Source organism: Centroberyx affinis, unplaced genomic scaffold (assembly GCF_046629955.1).
Source record: "Centroberyx affinis isolate AG114_WGS23_722 - 3 ecotype Tasmania unplaced genomic scaffold, CSIRO-AGI_Caff_v1 ptg002148l_1, whole genome shotgun sequence".
Lineage (NCBI taxonomy): Eukaryota > Metazoa > Chordata > Actinopteri > Beryciformes > Berycidae > Centroberyx > Centroberyx affinis.
Window position 1 is genome coordinate 16,181 of NW_027280465.1, and position 21,269 is coordinate 37,449.

The window sequence follows — 21,269 nt, forward strand, 5'->3', positions numbered from 1 at the left end:
TTATAGTTTTTTGTATTTTTTATGTTTTGTATCCTACAAAATCAAAAAGCATCAAAAGGAATTCTATGTGAACCTGGAATAGTTTATGTTCATTACCCAACACTCGAGTGGATAGATACTGTTGTTCCCATGTCGTGCTTGTGAAAAAAGAGCAGTGTGTGGACAGTGCTGTGGGATGGGAAGTTGGGGGAGGTGATAATGCTGCTATCCCCCAGTCCGATAGTGATAGCAGCAGCCTGCTGACAGACGTGGAAAAGGAGGAACTGGCAGCAGAGCAGGAGGAAACCGAACATCCAGTATAGACTATGCTGAAGTCTTCAAATATCTCAATATTAATTTAAACCTTTGTTTAAACAAGGCAGGCACACCAAGAGCATAAAATGCAGGGTTTATTTGTTTTGTCAGCACTGCAAGCAGAAATGGGGCGTCCAGTCTGACAGGAACACCAGCAGCTACAGCTTCACTCCATCCGTGAAAAGTCACCAAAAGACAGATTAAGATGAAGGTACCTGACAAAGCCCATTGGTTGTGGTAAAGGTTTGAGAAAGGCAGGTAACAGATGAACAGAATTAGCTCCACATGGTATTTCTCACATGATATTGGATTGTATGGTAGCACTTATATGGATTTGTACAAAGAACGAACACAGGAAGCTCTCATGCCAACAGTGACACAGGTGGCTCCTGACAGCCCAAGCTGAGGCAGCAGACAGCAGACAATCACTTTGCTTGATTGGCCATTCTGGTCAATCAAAACAAAAAAAAAGTATATTACTGCAGATTCACTAGACATAAACTGTAGCGAAATAAAAGTTGTAACTTACTGTGGCAAGCCAAATTCTACCAATTATCATAAGCAAGTTAACTGGGTGGTGCTGTTGAAAAACAATTGTATTGCTTCCGCCCACAGCTTAAGATCTCAAAGCATGGTAAGTGAATAACATGCAACATGTCTTTGTGTGGTTTTGGTATTCTCTGAGTTACAACTCTCTGTAGAGTTGATGTACAACTTGGTAAATTCTGAAACACATAGTAAGAGCTTTACCTCCATTTTGGAAATCATGACATGACTACAAGGATGATCGATGCACTAAAACTGCCTACTGTAAAGCAACTGGCTCCACGTTGAAATGTCAGCAACTGGGGTTCAAAGTTCAATTGATGTGGCCATGCAACTCTGGCCAGTGAAAAAAAAAAAAAAACTGTTTTCATTGAACTCACGTTAGTCTAAAGGAGGTATGAAAATCAGATGTAGCCAGTGGGGAGTGTACAACCGGCCCCAACCGAGAGAAACCACAGCAAGAGGAACCAATGCGTGGGAAATTTTATCCCACGCATTTATTTTATTTATGATGGTGCCATAATAATGCGTTCTCAGAAGAATTATTATTATTATTCGTGCTACACATACACACGATAACTTTTATAGCTCCAATTCAATACCACCGTTGCACTTAGGTATTACCTTGAATGCGTATTTGCGGCTTATATGGTCATCAGGCTCAACTGGTGCAATGACATAACTGGGCAGAGGGATGCTACCCAGCACTGTCTCCTCTCGGCTGTCTGTGAAGTGAGCGCGCGCGCACGCACACACACACACACACACACACACACACACACACACACACACACACACACACATGCACACACAGAGTATTGTTACATTGTAGCAAAAACAACACAATCTCTTACTCTGCCAAGATCTTTTACTAAGTTTACGTTTGACCATAGATTTATGAGCAGCAGGATAATTAGTGAGACATAATTCAGGGATGACTCTAGTTTGCATGAGGCCATGTGGCAGCATGTGGCATGAGGTGGCATGTGGCTTATCTATTATTCAGTATGATTAATGGAGGAGATGAGCTAGATGCTATGGCAACACAACCACAGATTACATCCCATAATAAAACATTAAGGTTAATAAGGAAAGAAAAGTGGGAGGGAGGAAGGAAGAGAAAGTGAGGGAGAGAAAGAGATAGCTAGATAGTGAGAGAGAGGGGGGGGGGGGGGAAACTGCAATATGACAATGTCTAATTACATGCTGCCATTAATTGAGAGATTTATCTCCCCTCAGAGGAGATTGCGGTATGTCTGATTCCATAATCAAGTGGACGCACCATGAGACTCTCTTAATTGCTCTCTATTAAATCTCGGCCAAGTGCACTTTTTTCTGGACTCACCTTTGTAATAAAACAAGCAGTAGTCCGACAAAACAAACCATTTCCGTTTCCACAGCCGCATTCCAGAGCTGTCCTGGAGGTGAAGGGGGGAACACAACACACAATGCATTTAGAAGTCCTCTCTGCAGAAACACATTTTAATTCAAATTTTAATTAAAAAGTGGAGTTGGGGAATATAGCACTCATTAGTATCGGGCAGAGGGGAAAACAGGCTTCATGCATATCATTACAACAATAATTTCATTCCATTTAAGTTTTTCTCCTCATCACAGGACTCATTTCTTGGCACAAAGCTGCAGTCTCTACATTTAACAAGGTAGTCGGATGAAACCTTGTATCTCCAAAATGTCAAAATAGCCTTGTTTTTAGCTTCAAAGAGGTTTGAAAGGGTTTCAAAAGCCGAAGTGTCGTAGAATTTTCTCAACCAATAGAGGAACATGTAATCCCTTAACTGAAGCTAAAACATGGAAAACACCAAAATTGTAGAAACTGTTGCGAGGGGAGTGCATTTCGGTTGCAGTTCACATCAAATCATACATCATACATCTTCCACAAGCTATGGACCACTGATTAAAGTACCGTTGAGCAGAATTAATACCTAACCCTATTAATACCTAACCCAGGCCAGGAGGGCATCAGTAAGTTCATTTACCTGGGTTTCATACTAAGATAACTGGGACCATCTCTCACGGTTCCCTCTGTCCTCTGGGTGTACAAAGAATCACACAGGGAAGCACTCATAATGAGGAATGATCACATTAATCATTACGTTTACCCAGCTATGGCTTACAGGGTTGCTTTCAAACACCACAGCAGACGAACACACTCATATATCAGCTGTAAAGTGAAGTGTGTCACCATATTGCAGAGAGGGCCGACTGTGAGTTAGGTGGATAATGCGGCAACTGTGATTGACATTCTACAGTGTGATAGATTTGACGTCATGTTTACTTTTTATTTATTGTGTTGTTCTTAGATAAGCGACAGGTGGGGTCTATTATTTATAACATGTCTATCAGTCTCACAACCCCGGCTCACCTGTTTGTAGAGCCAGCCTCTCACCACCACTGGGATGTTGAGGTTCCGCTTGATAGCATGGTCCCTCTTGCCAAAGCTGTGTACCTTCCCCGAACCTCTGGAGCCCTGCAGAACAAAACAAAAACAACAAAAGTGTTGATTATGCAGCGGCTTTGCTGAAAAACTGTGGGGCAATTTACCATGCTTTCTGACACTACCTGAGGTAAGATACAGTGATTAATAGGGAGGAATACTGTGTACACCGCTGCATTGTGCTTCGTGGTGCAGAGGATCAAACCACAAAAAAATTCACAGTACTTAAAATTCCTAGATTAACTTTTCTGAAATGACCTCCTCTGCTTGCAGTAACTTTTTAATGGCAACACCTATAAAGAGAAGTAAGTATCAACACCAGCGAGTTAGCTGTACGCTGCAAGTACAAGGATGTGTGGGGCTGTGTGCATCTGTCGGAACAGATTCATAAATTATGTTTGTATATTTTCTAAAGAAGGTCATTTCAGACTAGATATTTTCTGTGAGTATATCATTCTCAGGTGTTTTGCTACACAAATATCTAGGACAAGGAATAGGACAAGGAAATGAAGTTGGCTGGCTGGCTGGCTAAGAGCAGATAAACACATGTTGAGGGTCAAATATACAAGACTAAAGAGTCATATGGTCATGAATGTCCTAGACAGACCTAATGACAAACAACAGGGCTTTCGATCAAAGTAAAACTGCATTGCTCCAGAATTGTGACTATTTGATCTGCATGAAACCTCAATGTAGACAAATCAACTGCATGTAAGTAAATGAGAGAATTCCATAACTTATAGTTTATAGTTTGCTAAAGCCACCTCCTGGCAATATAGAGTATATATTCTATGGAACAAATAGCAATATTTTGACCAATCAGACCTATTGTCATAGTTAACATAGATCAAGTATGGGAAAATAAATCATACCTCAGCTGTTTAACCCTTAGTCAAATGTACTCCAAAAATAACTACTTTTACACTGTATGCAGTAAGGGTAATTTAGTCAATAAAGAGGAAAACTGGACATAAAACAGTGAAATAACATTTATATCACCTACAATACTGCCCTCTTTATGCTGTAGAAATTTTGATTTGGCATCTCTGTGGAAGGTGAAAAGCGTTCCACTGGGAACTGGGAAGTGACAACAGGATGAAAGCTCAGCCGTTTCTACATGATTCTATGACTTTCCTATTTTTTTGTGGTGCGACCCATTTTCAGTGATGCAAATGGAAATTCTGTGATTGCATAATCACGGGAAAAGCAGGGGGTCTATCTGATTGATGCACACACCGCACCCATGTCCAGCCCCTGGGGATGTGTACTTGAGTTTCCTTGTGCTTGAAAAATTGCTAACGTATTGCGGTCTGCAGCCATTAATCAGAATGAGAATGAATGAGAGAGTGGTCTGGAGTAGATTAAACCAATTTGTCAGCATGAGCATTAACAGTTGGCCAGAGAACTCCGAAAGCAAGTATCCATCCTAAAAAATAATTTATGTTATTCATAAAATTTTTCTTCAGTTACACATGTCATCAAGTGACAAGACCTGGAAAAAAAACATACGTGAATTCTATTTTAGGATGGATTTCCATTCAAAAGGTTAATGTCAGGTTAGGCTCTGCATGAAAAGCTAAGAACAGACCCAGATAAAACAAACTCAACAAACATGGTTGAACTCTCAGAGAAGAGAGACACTGACACTCACCTTTGACCCTGAGGTGGCATCCACTGCTGTTGAGGTCACAGCCGTGGAGGACTCGGTGACCATGCTGGGAGCTCTCTGATTGGCCGCTGACTTGGACATGCGGGATTCTATCCTGCAGGTGAGGAGGCACCATAGAAGAAGATCAATAACATGGAGAGGATGACTAGCATTGGTAGTCAGACAGTGATATTCCCTCTCATTCCTCTATGTTGGGAAACTGCAGAGGTACAGTGGAATAGAGCAGGGCCATGTGCTAGATATAAAGGATATGACTGTTTCCTGACACTGCCACACGACCTGTCACAGCCAATGGCTTTGCTGTGGATCCGTTAACAGTGGGAGCTTTTTGTTCCAAGTGACACTTAGTCTGACACTCACCCTGGGGCAGACATCTTAAACACACCAGATAACAACCAAACAAAAAGAAACAAACAAAAAGCCCCAGGTTAAACTAACTCTAGTCTAAGCCATGTGTGCAGATGTGATCTGGCACACACACACACATTGCCGTTCTGGGTGGGGATCTCCTCTCTGGGTGTGTCCTGACCTTCAGATACGAGCAACATATTGGTTACATCAATCTGATAACTGCACACACATGCACATGCACACACGCATGCACACACACACACACATACAGACGTGTCCTTGGAAGCTCCTAAGCATTCCACACTACACCTCACATTTCCTCATGACATCATCACATTGTTATGGATCCAGGAAAATCAACGTGGAAGAAATACAGTATGATCTATCTCACTGAGAGGTTAGAATCAAAGAGCAGTATTGTATTACAGATCTCACAGCTAACAAGGCTTTCAGCTGGGTGCTTCTGGCTTCAAGTAGACACTGTACATACATTCCACTCCGGTACAAGGTGCTAGGAGCTTACTGCATGAGGATAAGCAGGAATCTGATCCAACTGTGCAATATCCAGGAGCAGGTAAGCCTCTGTTGTTGTAGAATTACAGGCATGGCAGCGGGAAAATACTGAATGAGAGGAAAATCTGTTTGTACCATGCAGGCTCACAGAGCTTTGCTATCTATATGTGTAGTGTAGGGATGTGTTGGTGGAGGGTAAACCCACTTAAGCTCAGTTTACCCACCTTTTTATCTGTGGAATAGAGTTAACTCACCCTTTTAATGATGAATGAAAGGTTCATGAATAAATTAATATTTATTTATGAATCTTTATTACATGAATTCATAGTGCACATCATAGTAAGTAGCATCAAACAGGTGTAGGGTGTAAGTAAAAAGGCATAAATTCATGCTCTTCTGAAAATATAATTGATTTTTCTTTATGGCAGGGGTTGTTTTCCTTATGATAATCACCGACTGGTGACCGCATTTTTATTTACCACTACATCACTGGCTGTGTGTAATAGTGTTCAGCAGAAAAAGAAGTATTCAGTAGTGCTATCAGCCTAATTAGGGATGCTGTCTCCCTAGCTGTACTTAACGTGACTGAGCATGCTCATTAAATGTGTCAAGAGAGCCGAAGTCAGCATCAGGACTGGTATAATTCTCATAAAGTCTCATTCTAAACGACAATGCTGGTGTTTCTAAAAGTTTTGAACAAATCTGCTTGGTTTAATTGTAAATGAAACAGAACCTTGTGGTATTGTATTTAGAGGATTATTTATTGCTTGCTTCCACCAAGCTCCTTAGTGCTTTACTTCTCTTTTGTGGCATTACTACAAAATTGGTTTAGGAAAGAATTTCCACAAAGATGTTGGGATTTTCTCATTACTATACTGTGGTCAAATTAGTTGTGATTGAAAACATTTTAATATTTGGTTTAAATATGTTATTGGTTTTGTATTACGCATACATTCATCCATCCAAGAAAACTGTTCCGGTGAACTCTTACTGTAAGCCATGCATCAAAAGCAGCAGGGAGGGGAAATAATGATTTATGTCAAAGCTGACATTCTGCAGGGGGCTTAAGAACACAGTACCAATAGCTATTTTTGCAGTTTGTATATACAGTATTATTTAACATCTTCTCTCAACTCTTAAAGGCAAATACAGGTTACTTCCATGGCTACTGAAAACTTACCCCGTTCAAAAACAGAATTACACAAAGGCAGCCTATGTTTAGAAGAAAAAATAAGACTATTTTTGTTGTCGTTCAAGTGCTTGTGGTGATTTAGTCTTCAACATCCCAATAACAAAACTGATCAACCTCGAAAAATTCAAACAACCTCAGTATAAAACTCTTAGAGCCATTACAAGCCATAATGGCCACCAGTATTCTAATATTATCCTTGTTATGACTACCTTTTTACATGATTAGTACATCATAGCATTCAAACAGTCAGAAAATTAGGTGGATCTGTAGATTGTCTTAACCGAAAGTGTAGAGCAGCAACAGTCACTGTTACACTGTTACAATGATGTTAAGTGGCAGCAGTGTTGCCTGGTGGTTAGAGTGACTGTCAATAATGGAAAGGTCACAGGTTTGATTCCCGTAGCAGCCATTTGTCCTGTCAAAGTGTTCAAATCTATGACGCTGAATCACTACTTGCTCACTCATTGTTAGTCTCTCCGGGTAAGAACGTCGACAAAATGCCTAAAATGTAAATGAAAAGTGAATGTGTGTCAGCAGCTGCAGGTGTGGGGAGTCAGGGCGTCTGCTCGACCTTTCAAACTACGATGTCTGATGTGTGCGGCGAGCTCCACAGTTCCTGTGACAGCCAGTGTATCACTATGATAGTGCTGCCTGTGAAGAGTCCTCCTGCACACAATCATCCACACACACGCTTGCCATTACTGACACATTCATCATAGATCACACACAGCAGTACTAATAAATATACACAACCATAAGCATATCATTCAGAAACTCATCCACGCATATTGCCTCTCACAAGCCTAACAAATCATGTGTAGCACTTTATACAAAAGTTGTATCCTAGTGTAACGTCTACAACATTTGAAGTAGAGCTCAGTATCAGCTGCAGCCACTGAGCAGTAAAACTGACATGCAATTGTCCAGTATTTAGCAGAGCCAACAGACCTTGTCTTCCTGACTGCAAGAGCTTGCTTACTATAGGAAACGGTGTGTGACCTCGCTCTCTGACAACACTGCCACTAGACCCCAGCATTGTTCCGTAAGGGAGCTAAAAGCAGCTCTATCTCTGCTGTTTTTTCCTGCTTTGTGCGCGGCACTTCTACAAAGCTAAGGAAAAGGCGATGGAGAGATGTGTGTCAAAGACTAAGGCAAAGAAAAAAATAAATAAAATGCTAGTAGAACAGAGGGAGAAAGAGGGACCACAGCGGAACAAAACATAGCTGCACGCTTCACTGGCTGGACCGCAGCCAACATTTTTACAGGATGTTTCCGCCGTATCAAGGGGACTCTGCTGTTTTATGTGAAGCTTTCATACTGTTTACCACCACTGTCATTTGAACAGTTCCCCAGGAGATTTGCTGTGGGATGTGGCGGACAGGAGTGATATTTCACATCATGTAGTGGATAAGGAGAGAGAGAGAGAGAGGGCAGGGGGGAAAGAGAGGGGGAGAGAGAGAGAGAGAGAGAGAGAGAGAGAGAAAGAGTGAGTTTCCACAGCCCAACTAGGTTACCACCTGAGAGAAATAGACATAGAGTCACCTACTGTGTGTTTGCACTATTACTATGGCCTCTAGCTGTGATGGAAGGATGGGAATATTTGACATTTTATAATCCTTCCAGCCAGTGGGGTGGACGTGGGGAGAGTTGACTTATCGATTTAAGTGTGATAATCAATAACAAAGTCCATGCCTTCGGGTCAAAGAAGGATAGGCTGATCGACATCTGGCGGGGGGAGCGCCTCCTGAAGCTCCTTCTTCCTGCTCTGTCCTCGATACGATGCCTGTCTCCTGGGAGTGCAAAGAGGTTTCACATGCTTGGGAGTGAGTCAGTGATTAGGGGGGGACCTACTTCCTATTCAGATATGGGTCTAAGTAGAATGAAACCCACACCACCACCGTGACAGTGAACAGAAGCACATTTTGTGGTCAGTGCCTGAGCTTTATGGAGTGAGGCCGTCCCTGTGTCGCACATATTCCTCACCATGACCGCACCACAGCTGTCACAGGCTCCGCTTAACCCTTCAACTGGATTATGACAAGGAGAGGCATGCACAAGCATAGGGAGGACGAGTAAACACAAGTTGGTCCAGGAATAAAAAAAAAAATAGTAACCTAAAGCAGCAGTTAGTTACTCAGCACAGTTCATAACTCCTTCCACTTAAGCCCCTGGAAAATTCCAACTATCTGAGCCATTAAAATGAGGAATACCAAGGGGAGATACAGTCTGGGAGATGGAAATTATAACATTCCCACACCAGCATCAACAAGCAACCATGTGTGGTTTTGTGTGTGTGTGTGTGTGTGTGCGTGTGTGTGTGTGTGTGTGTGTGTGTGCAAATAATGGAGCTCTTGAAACCTGATCCAAAATCTTGTCTGTTACAATATATGATGTCATGCAACAATTATTTTACAACCCCTAATAAAGGTTTATGATGTGGTCATTAGTATGCCACACTAACAAGAAGACATTTACAGTAATAGTAAGTGTAGTAAATGTAAATGCATATTGTTAGTTGTCCTGATTTCTTATAACAGATCATTTAATTTCACTTTACTTTAGATAATGCGTTCACAGATTACTTATAAGACTTTGTGGCACAGTAATAAGAATTCCACAGCTCGTAATACATTTGATGTCTTATAAACAAAATAAATATATTGGTTCCAGTGGTAAACACATTACTTATAACAGCCTCATAACCTGATCACACCAAATTCATAATACATTGTAGTGTACTATGACATTTTCTGATGTCATTATGATGAAATAATAATGTGCTTATGACCTGCGTATGATACCAAATCATCGTACCAAATATTTAATTTCTGAATGTGGATGTTATCCACTAGGACAATCTAAGTCAGATGTTTTTATTTAGCTTCTGTATTCACAGATTAGATGCGAGTTGGCAGTCTAAAATAAGACTTTATTTTCTGAATTATACGTTTTACACAGTCTTTTATGAAAACTCCTCTAAGCACCAAAAATGTGCTGTGAGGAGTTTCCTTAAGTAAACGTGACATCTTTCTCATGTTCTTGTGGGAGAGGCATAAGTCTGATGCTATTCTCAGCATGACAAGCTTAAAGAGATTAGGTTGGGCATTACAAAGTAACAGAATGATTCTGTTACTGTTGGAAATATGCAAGTGAGGGCACTCTACCTTTTAAGCCCCTGATGGTGTACAAATCCATGGCTCAACAGTACCGAACAGGGGATAATGGAGAGTTAGAGGGAAAGGCGGTGGAGAGTGGAGATGAATCACAATCAGCTTTGCATTGCCTCAACAAAACAACTTTCAGACACAGAGAATGTAGAGGTCAAATGCTCGTCTCTCAACCTGCTTCTGCCTATACTTGGAATCTGAGCAATGCAAGCGATCATCTAACACCAGCCAGCTTAAATATGATCAGACACCTGCTGCTTTATATTCTGCTCTAAACCTGTCATAAACTTGGGCAGCTTTGCAGGATAATGTACACACAATGACATGAACAATGATGAATAAAGCCAACTGCCATGATATAGTAAAAATAAATAATACAGCAAATGAGAACACTGTAATGTGGTCATTCTTTATGAAGAACGATCATGAATATTGTGTAATGGGATCAGATTATGGACACGTTCAACATGAAATGTTGGTGCTATTAAACATTCAATAAATCAAAGTGAGAAAACCAAAGTCAAGCGATAAAACCAAACTTGCCACCGAGAAATCTTTCAGTGCTGTAATCAACCTTGAACAAACCTTATTGCTGCCTGAGTCACAAGCACGCTGTCAGACAAGTTTACTTTATGACTTTATCATCTGGAAAGTTCCTCTCTATCAGCGTTATGACTTCAACTATAAGCTGAAGAAAACAGACCAAATGGCCCAGAATAAACTAATTCTAATAATAATAATAGCCATCGTTAGCATTACTTGGCTGATGTATGAGACAGATTCATGGCTCCAGGCGTGACGTGAACACGGTCAAAGTCGCATGTGAGCGCTAGTTGTCTCATTACCATAAATTCTATTAAGGCAATAACTTGAAGAAAAATGCTTAAAGAGTCTGCAGGATTGAAAGCCGATGATGTGCAAGTGCAATCAGTTATGAATACCATGATGGTCATGAATAAATTCAATTCCATTAATAAATTAGAATGCTCATCCTTTAGTGTTATGGTAACCACTGCTCATTATCCTGATGAACAGTTAATTGAAAGCCTTTTCCTCTGACTCTGGTTTTACTCCGCCTGTAACTGCAGACGAGAGAACTATTTTCCCCCGCAATCTGCTCCATCAGGGGGAATGACAGGCTATTTCCCAGTCTATTTCCAGACTCCCACTGCATGACCTTGAGCTAACCTATCTCTCCGCTAAAGCCCACTGTGTAAGCATCCTTCCCGACAGAAAAAGAGATACACTCACCTGTCCTGTAGTGTGTATTCTGTGTTTTCAGGGGATATCTGTCCGGTCACAGGGTGTCGAAACGACGTAGTCCTCTGGTTGTGGCTGCGGGAGAGAGGGAGCGGGAAGAGAGGAAGGATGGAGGGAAAACAACACCAAGGGAGAAAACAAAATTAGTACCAAGTCATTAATCATATTTCTGCTTGATCGGAACACAGCACCGCTACGGGCCTGCGCTCGCTCTCGGCTGATGGTTGAGCTTACTACAAGACCACATCAAGTTTCTTCGCTTACAATGACTGCCCCAGTCAACTGTAAAATATGTGGCAGTGCTGAAGCCAGGTCAGGACCCAGAGCTCGTATTATTTTACACAAAGTGTAAGGCTCAGCACTCTCCCTTACCCAGCTCACCAGGCTTTATTGATTTCAATTACATGGGGTCATTCGTTGTTTTAACTAGGGCATTAAAACATGTCACTGTCACAGGATGAAATAAGAAACGGACAGGTGGCTATAGTGTTTGTGTTGAGAGGAATGAAAAATGATGCTTCTCTCTAAACTATTCCATCAATTTGCCCTTTTTCACACACTATAACAGCCATCCCTGTCCTATATAAGTGTAATTCTATGGCACATTTTCTGCTTCAGTGACTGTAAGCTATAGATCCTGTCAGCTGGATTGGCCTCCACAAGTTGGGTGACCCAGGTCCCAGAGCACAGGTTAAAATTTTAGTTCTCTGGTAAAGGTAAAGAGTAATTAATGTAAAGAGGTGTAAAGAGGTAAAGAGTTATTCATGTTCACAAATATTGATTGGGCTGTGGTAGAATATATAAATAATATTGGACATCTTAATCTAGGAAATCTTAAAGATGATAATGTACAAAGTGCACTTTGTCACATTAACATTGATGTATTTTTTTTTCCAACTTTTCTGCCTTATTGGATAGTTTACAATGTTACAGAGGAGAGAGAGGGGAGATGACATCCAACCACAGTCCCAGGCCGGATTTGAACCCAGAATGTCAAGGATACACAGTATGTCTCTTAGCCAACTTAGCTGCCAGAACATAACGGTGCCTGTCTTTGTAACATTACTTTTCAATATACTACTTATTCATGTACTATAATTTTATCACTTGACATTTAAAGGATAACGCTGGTGTTTTTTAATGCATTGCTTACCGTCAACAAATCCTATGAAAATAACAAAATCAACAATGCCTTTGCTCTACTCCCGTTACTTTCTGACTTCCCACGTACCGTTTTTAGCCCTCAACCCGGAAGTCATTGGCTCCAATTGTCAGCTACAAACCTTATACAAACCTTAAACCTGAAATACAGCTCACAAAGACATAGTTTAAATTTTAAAAATCACTAACTGTTACCATGAAAAGTCAGACTGTTGTAGTTATTACCAAATCAACTTCAAATGGGAACAAATTCTTCATTACGCCGGGGACTATTTTCGGTGCTACGGAACTACTTTCCTGAGATCACAAAGTGTTTACAGCCGGCTTATTAAGTTGTTTGAGGAAAAAGTCGGCCGGCCCGGTGCATCGCGATGATGAAATATGCTGCCCAGAGCAACAGCATGGCTCTGTGACGTGTTTTTAATGTTTTTTTAATACAATGGAGTTCTATGGCTGCTGGGACATGGCTTCATTGGGCACTGGCTACATGGATGAGATTTGCTGGCAAAACAAAATCATTGCTGATTTTGTTATTTTCATAGGATTTGTTGACGGTAAGCAATGCATTAAAAAACACCAGCCTTATCCTTTAAAGAGTAATTCTGTACCCAGTTTGAGTTTCTCTCCACCTACTGTGCGATTTTAAAAAATGCAAGACTGTGGGCGTGAAGAGCAGGGGAGAGGAAAGGGGGTTTGGGTTTGAACTGGATTGGTAAGAAGAGCAACAGGATGGAGTGTCCGTGGGCATATGAATGGAGCTGCTGATGGGCTGGGGTGGTAAAATTTTTTTACTAAATGACGTATCTTAGGAGTACGGCTGCATCTCCAACTGAACACCGCCCTGCTCATTTTATCCACTGGAGGGCGAACTGAGCCAGGTTTACTGAGATAAATACGGCACCGGCACATTAGTGCTCAAATGTTGACAATATGACCGGTGCTGTTGTATTTCATAACTACATAGTACTAAATACAGGTTTAGAACTTGAAAAAAAGTGTTTTAGAATGAACATGGCGTTAGTGCGTAGGCCTGTCATCTTTTAGATCCTTATTTTACATGTTTATAGATCAAACTTGCATTAAGCACTAGCTCCAAGTTGATATATTCAAGATTGCTTTGGTGTCAAAAAGGTCACAAAAGGCTGTAGCTGAAAAGTCACACATAGACTAGATATAAGCATATCTTGCCCTGTCTAAGATGTTTCCCTGCCTTCCGCCCAATGAATGCTGGGAAAGGCTCCAGCCGGGCGTGACCCTGAATAGGAATATGCGAGTGAAGAGAATGAATGAACATACAGTATCTTGTTGCTCGCTTGAGTGGCTCCAATCTTCCTTTAGAATTTTGATGTAGTCGTATGCTTGCAATAGAAATTATGCAGTTAATAAAATAATAATCTCTCTGCCCCTCTCTTCATGCTAACTGCTAAACTGCACTGCTGTATCTGTAAAAATGTTGAGTATGTTGACAAGGCGCATATCAACCTCTGAACAAATACTTTGGCTAGGCTGTGATTCAGCGACAGGTTCTGTGCTCAGAAAGTGAAGCAGGACTAGTTGGCTCCCTCTTCAACTGATTTATAAGTAGCACTCTTTTGTGGTGCTTCGATATCCTACCACACACAATAAAGAGAGTATGCAATACATGGAAGTCTGGCAGGAACATAATGTTAGCTGGCCAATCAATTCCATTTTCTTTTTAATCTTTTGCTGTATTATGAATCAAAATCAAATATGACCTGCATTGTTTGAATGTTAGACTAATAGCAAGTTTGCAAGCTAGGCTAAACTATTCTGCTCTACAAAGGCCAACAGCAGGAACTACTTTTTTTGTTTAAAGGTCATGACTACACTAGGGTTTATATCTCATATCAACCAAAATAATACCATTAAAGCATAACTCTGGCAATTTGCATTTCCTGGAACCTAATTTCCCATTGCAAAATACAATCTCTTGACAAATGCTTCACTATAGTTTCAATTATGTCTTGCTTGCCTGGGTCCAGTCCTGCAGGGCCAATGCACACTAAAAATCAAGCCCAAAGCACCCAAAAGCACCCAAAGCACGTCTTTTTCAACACCTTGATCTCAACACACTGAAGCAATGTAATAATGGTGTCATCTATGATGACAGTCATAAATATAGACAACACCTCTAACCTTTTAGCAACACCTTTTACTGAGACGACAAAGGGTTTGGAGTTAAATATGTTATGTCATTAGTTTATAGTCTTGCAAATCTAACCAGGTGAAGCTATTTGATATATTTGATCTATTTGATCAGTGCCTAAGCAAATAAAATGGCAAACATTTATCAAAAAACATTGTACAATTATTGTTATAGTTATACAGTACCATCTTAACACACCATGAAAGTGATTCCTGTACAGAAATAGATGTATATAAAGTTTGTGCATACGTTATAGTGACAGCGCTATGAGGTGCAATCTCATTGATAATACTGTATAGGCCTATGCTATCCAAGTACTTAATCAGCACCACCTACAGGCCAGTCAGTGTTATGACAAGTTCAAGCACCTCTGAGGTGCACTAATCAAAAGAACCATCACCTGGCCCTTAAAGCTTACTACCAGTTGATTCAGATACTGCAGTTCAGCATTGCCTCAACAAAATCTTGCAGACAAGCCATGATCTAGACACTTGCCAGCATTGCTGTCAAGCATAAAAATGACCTCTATTATAGCTAACTAGCTAAGCTAACAAAACAGACACGGTCATTCTTCATTTCACCAAGTCTTCAATCTACTTGATTTAAGACATTCCACCATGAGTTAGTTACTTGGCTAGCTAGTTCACTATTCCTCCTCAAAGAAAAGATTTGATTGACTTCATCTGTCATCACAACGGAGATATGTTCATCCAACCAGCGTCTTGCAGTATGAGGGTAAACCCACTTCCTTATTGTCAAATACACCAGCAAAGATCAACTAACCTTAAACAGGGCCTTTGACATGACACAGGGAAGCATAAACCAGATTACTTCTTTGTCATACTTTCATGAAGTTCCTTGTGGCCTTTAAAAAACAGATTTGGTCCATCAGTGATCCCCGATGTAATCTTCTACTCACTAGCGAAATGCTTCCACAAGCAATTTGAATTGTAGAGAATATATCCCATATGCCATATGTCCCTAAGACATATTCCATATGTCTTAGTGACATCAGCTAGTGTAGAGCGAAGGGCAATTATAAAAATAAATTTGCGTTGTATTAGCGTATCGATTTTTTCACCCTGCCATAGATCTTACATGAATTCAGCTCAGCTCAAACTGTCCACTCACTATATCCTAATGGACTGCGATAACACAAAACAGCCAAAAAAAAGCATCTCTCTTTCACACTGCACCATCAAATTCAACAGCCTGTGAGAAATACTATATCAATCCAATCACTGTGGGCATGTGGAAAATGCCATGGTGCCAAGTATTTACCAGTTGGTGTAGCAATTAGTATTGGAGGGAACAGGTAAAATTGGCGCAGCTTTCATTACAGACTATTGCAAATGTTAAAAAATCACTTTTTGTTCTTCTGTACTGGCCTGGCAGTGATTTTCAGTCAAAGTTCAAAATACTGTGAAATAATGTTCAATGCACTGTAACTCAGTGCAATAGGACTACGGGTTTATCTTGGGTGAGGCTGTTTGCGATGAATGTCTATGGCTACCTATGTTTTGTTATGTTGCCACTGATACCCAGTACCGCCTCTCAATAGCCTGGAGCCTCAGAAACATCTGTTCTGTAAAAGTAGTAATGTCACAACAGCATTGTTATGGAGGAAATGTCCTGCATCGGCTACTCCTGTGTCATTACTAATGTCCAGCCGCACAGGCCTCTCCATGTTCTCTACTCAAGCGTAGCTAAGGAGGAGACCGGGCTATTTATCTGAGTGGGTGGATGACAGCTCTAAAGTGCTGAGGTTCTTGTCCCGTGTAGGCTCGGGAAAACTGGGGAAAGGGGCAGGCTGCCATATTCTACTGTACTGCAATGTTATGCTTTCGAGTCTGGCTTGTGCACTGTCGGATATTATTCCCTCTCAATCATTCCTATCTTCTCCCATCCCCATTGTACAGATTCTATTAAAGCAGAAATGCCATAAAACTCATCTTCAACTGAAGCTGGGACATACTGTGCAAATGGAAACACACAGTAAATACTGCAGTGCATTTTCGATCAAGCAAGGTCTCTGCAGGAAGAACTCAATTCAGAGAAAACAGGCTGCTTTATCTCTCTCTCTCTCTCTCTCTCTCACTCTCTCTCCCTATCTCTCTCTCTCTCGCTGTCTCTAACACACACACACACACACACACACACACACACACACACATACAATTACACAAATAGCAGTGATAAACATGTTTACACTACCATCAGTTATAACAAGGGCAAATAAATGACTATCTGCCTCTGCCAGTAAAGGGTGAACCCTCTGAAGGACAGCTGCAGAGCTTTACTATTGAAAAGGTGCAGGATGATACAGAAAAAAACCTGGTGCTTCACTGCATCATCATGCAGCAAAGGGAGAGGAGACAGACCGAGGAGGGAGATTTATGAGTTGACATTTCTCAAAAGTTCACAGGGTGTATTAAATGGGAATGTTGCTAAGTGATTCTGCACACACACAACATGACATGAAATAACAAACAATACAAAACATTCACACTTATGTGCACATACATACCCAAAAAAACAATAAAATCACAAAGGCAAACACACACACACACACACACACACACACACACACAAACACACACACACACACATAGTAACACACACACACAGGCCTGTCCCAGGCTTTGTTCGTGGTAAAAGCACATAATTTGCTGAACTGCACTGGGCCCATACAGCACTGCACCAGCATCCCCTGTTAATTAGGAATCTGCATTCTTTGAGGCTTTTGTTTTAGCCGCATTACTTCTGAACTATTTGTCATGGAATTCACAGCATGCCCACTTATTGAACAAATACTGCAGCACAGTAGATCTGTGTTTGTTTGCAGAAAACCCGTTTCCATGCTGACTATATTATCCTAAATGGGAAAATGAGCTCCTGCTGCAGATGAGCTAGCACTTTGCCTTTAAGATTGTGTATTGGAGAAACAGCCTTGTTGGCAGTACTAGTGGGATGCAATCACTAGAATTTAATGTCTTAAAAATATACATGAACATATGGTACCATTAGGGCTGGACGATATGGTTGAAATCAATATCACGATAATCATAAAGATTTTTTTCGATATCGATATATATGACGATATGGCTCACATAAGCGAAATCACGTTAAATTTTCACATAATATTCCTTCCATACTTCATTTTGTCTGAATTTCTAAATAAAATTAGCTTGTTCTCATCAGTTCAGACAGCAGAATTGTGCGTCTCGATATGCCAAAATCACCATATCATCACAATATAATCCCACTGAAAGACGATAAACGATAATATTGAATTATCGTCCAGCCCTAGGTACCATATTCTGATTGTTACTGTAAAAAAAACATCTGAGACAAAACAGTTCATATGAGAGGTAGGTGAGCAATTAGATAAGTTTTCATTCATATAGGTTTCTCTCTTGAAAGATAACTTAGACATCACATCAACTCTGTTTTCACCCTTCACTTGACTGATCCTTTACTGAATTTCCTCTGATCAATTTAAGGATGAAATATTTTCAAATGCAAGTCTATGAGCTAATTTGACAGTGCCATTGTTGCTCCTTTTCCATCTCTACCACAGAAATGTAAAAAAAAAAATGACACAGTACTTTTCATTCAGTCTTGAACTGGCCATTGCAGTGGACCAAATGTTCATTAGGGAGCATGTTTGTTTACATGTTCAGTGTGTTTCTATGTAGAACTTATTAGGGTATTTTAGGGTATTTTAAATGCAGAATCTGGAACTGGCAGTGGAGCAAGTACATTTTGTAAATATTAGTTTATAGATAAGAAATAGCATGCACTGGGGTGCCCCGGTGGCTCACCGAGTAGGGCACATACCATAAGGCCCAGTCCTTCCCGCAGCGACCCGGGTTCGAATCCAGCCCGTGGTCCTTTGCTGCATGTCCTCCCCTTGCTCTCTCTCCCATACCTTCCTGTCTCTATCTCTCAAATAAAGCATACAATGCCAAAAATAAATCTTTAAAAAAAAAAAAAGAAATAGCATGCACTGTAAATGATTAAGAATCCAACAGACCAATAATAGTAAGGCATCTGTAAACTTTTTCCAACTCAACATACTTATGTTAAGATATGGGAAACTGATGGGAGTGTTTCTCAGTGCAAAACATCCAGGTTTCAGGGAAGTTTTCCATCCAAACACAGGTATTCCCTCACACTTACTAGCATGGGGAATCAAAACACTAACCTTTAGGGCAAGTCGTGTTTCTTTTTCCATCAGGCCTGATAAACAAGAGAAAGAATGACTGGCAGCTCTCCTTGCAGAGAGCCTCAGGAGAGCATTTCTCAGCATAGCAGTGTTTACATACAAGTGTCACCGCAGTGTAAACCAGACCAGGTTTAATCCCAGATGAGTAATGAAGAAGTTAGTCTGTTATACACTTTCTAAATGGATCGAAACCTGTTTTCATATAGGGACGGGATTCCTATTAGAAGCTATTGTAAGTGGCAATTAAAGCCAGACATGAAGTACACCAAAATACAAAATACTGTTGGTCACAAAACCTTATGCTTAAGTATGGACCTACCCAGCAGCATATTAATGTTTTTCTGGGCTGGGAACTGAGCTGAGGTCCTTGCGTTTCATGGAAAGTGGGCTGAACTGGATGTAAAACCCAGTTTTGATTTCAGTCAAAGCTTCTCAGCTACTCTCAGCTGGGAAATGCCTCCTTCAGTGAGTGCATTTACACTCTATGCAGCTCAAATCAAAGCATGCTCTCTCTCTCTCTCTCTCTCTCTCTCTCTCGCCCAAATGCACCACTGTGGAGTCCAAAGGTTCAGCTCTGGCACGCCATACCAATTTACTCAGCAAAACAACGGGCTCAGGGTAATCCCTGTTCCAACAGTAGGGCTAAGTCTTGGCAGCATGGGCACAGGGGGCAAGGCATCAGGGTTTGAACACCTCTCTCTCGCTCTCCCTCTCTCTCTCTGTCTCTCTCTTTCTCTCACACACACATACACAGGCTCTGCATCGCTCCACCAACACACATCAAAGACTGGGATCACACCGTCCTCTTACAACCCAACAGCGTAAAACCATCTCTCCACCCTGCTCTCCCTGTGAAACACCAGTGAGTAGAGTACAAACTCCTGAACTTAATTCCTGGTGTATTCACAGCCCAGATTTCCCTGCTCTTCTCCTGTATAAAATGTCTCTCTACTTACTCTTCTCTGCTGTTTCACGTGCAAAGTGGAGACAGTCTCACCTGCCGTGTGAGAGTGAATCATTGTGAATCAGCTGCTAGTCTGGCTGTGGTGCTGCAGGTCACAGAGATCCTCTTGGCAGTAGCAGGACAGGTGGGGGATGCACACAGGGTCTCTCATAGCAGCTGGCATCCGCATAGCGCAGAGAAGAGTGGAGCCAGCGGGAGGAAAGCAGAAGGGGAACTCTATCTCCTCTTTCTCCCGCTCAGGCGCGCTAGCTGTCTCTAGGAGTTTCACCCCAGACTTGCAGTGTGGATGGTAGAGATCCAACTCCCTCCCATCAGGGGAACGCCTCGCTTGCTTATCAGACCCCCCTCCCTTCCTATTCTCTACCTCCCTCTCTCCACCTCTCTCTCCCCCACTTTCCCTGAATCAAATTAGCCTAACATCAGCTCTTTGTAGGAAAAAGTAAGTTAGCTAGCTGCCGTAATACTTCTGCCCTATATGTGGCTGGAGAAAAACTGTTCACTTTTTACTGGCAAATAGTCAGCGAGTTCTTTTTCCCACTCAGATCGATCATGCTCACTTCCCTGAAGTCAGGGTTTGTTATTGCATCATCAAGGAATCATTGCATGGTGAAACTGTCATATCTTCCAATGTATTTTGCCTGGTGTTTTTGTACCGCTTGTATCCTCTGAGTGGCAGCACTGCAGCTAAGGTAGTAAAATACAGGAAGGAATTTTGGCACAACTTCAACTTTTCACAAATAGAAAGAGAACCTTGGTTTTGGTTTTGGATTCTGATTGGCTGAATCATCCACATTTTGGTTGCTCCATATACACTTGCATAGTTCCCATCAGACATTATAACAGTGGGCAGAGAAGTCCGATTTCCCATTAACAGACACCTCTTTGAGGAATGAAGAGGCACTTTTGTTTGTTCAACTGTCTCTCACACACATGCAGGATTCACCGCACCTTTTGCGAAGCCTCTGCTGTGTGGCCAGGTGTAGGCCGGGGTTCTTAAAATTATTCATGCAAATGGATCCACATTAAACACAAGACAACCAGAGTGTTCAGCACTTCAACTTCAGCACTTCAACCACGACCTCCAAATAGATTGTAACTTGTAAATAAAAATCTAACAATTCATTAATTTTACTTAATTTTTCTGGGAAACAGCTGCGACCCCTTCAAGGGCACCTTGGGGTCTTCCGTACAGACTTCGTGAGGAACTGGTTTAAGGGCAACATCGGCCTGTGACCTGGGCTGAGAAGAAACTGAAACTAATCCTGTGGAATGCAGGCCAGAGGAGCAGGTGGTACTGACATA

At 41.3% G+C, this 21,269-nt stretch overlaps 1 protein-coding gene across 1 annotated transcript in view; it reads right to left on the minus strand.

Moving 5' to 3' along the window:
• The window catches only part of plekha7b (pleckstrin homology domain containing, family A member 7b), a gene marked incomplete at its 3' end in the record, with an annotated part of 82,916 nt that overhangs the window by 16,119 nt on the left and 45,528 nt on the right, over positions 1 to 21,269 (minus strand). Inside the window, exons 4-8 of the mRNA XM_071531904.1 lie at positions 11,439 to 11,522; positions 4,947 to 5,058; positions 3,224 to 3,328; positions 2,186 to 2,258; positions 1,465 to 1,565 (exon numbers count right to left, since the gene is read on the minus strand). Of these exons, the coding sequence (XP_071388005.1) occupies positions 1,465 to 1,565; positions 2,186 to 2,258; positions 3,224 to 3,328; positions 4,947 to 5,058; positions 11,439 to 11,522 (475 nt within the window). The remainder of the gene's footprint in view (positions 1 to 1,464; positions 1,566 to 2,185; positions 2,259 to 3,223; positions 3,329 to 4,946; positions 5,059 to 11,438; positions 11,523 to 21,269) is intronic.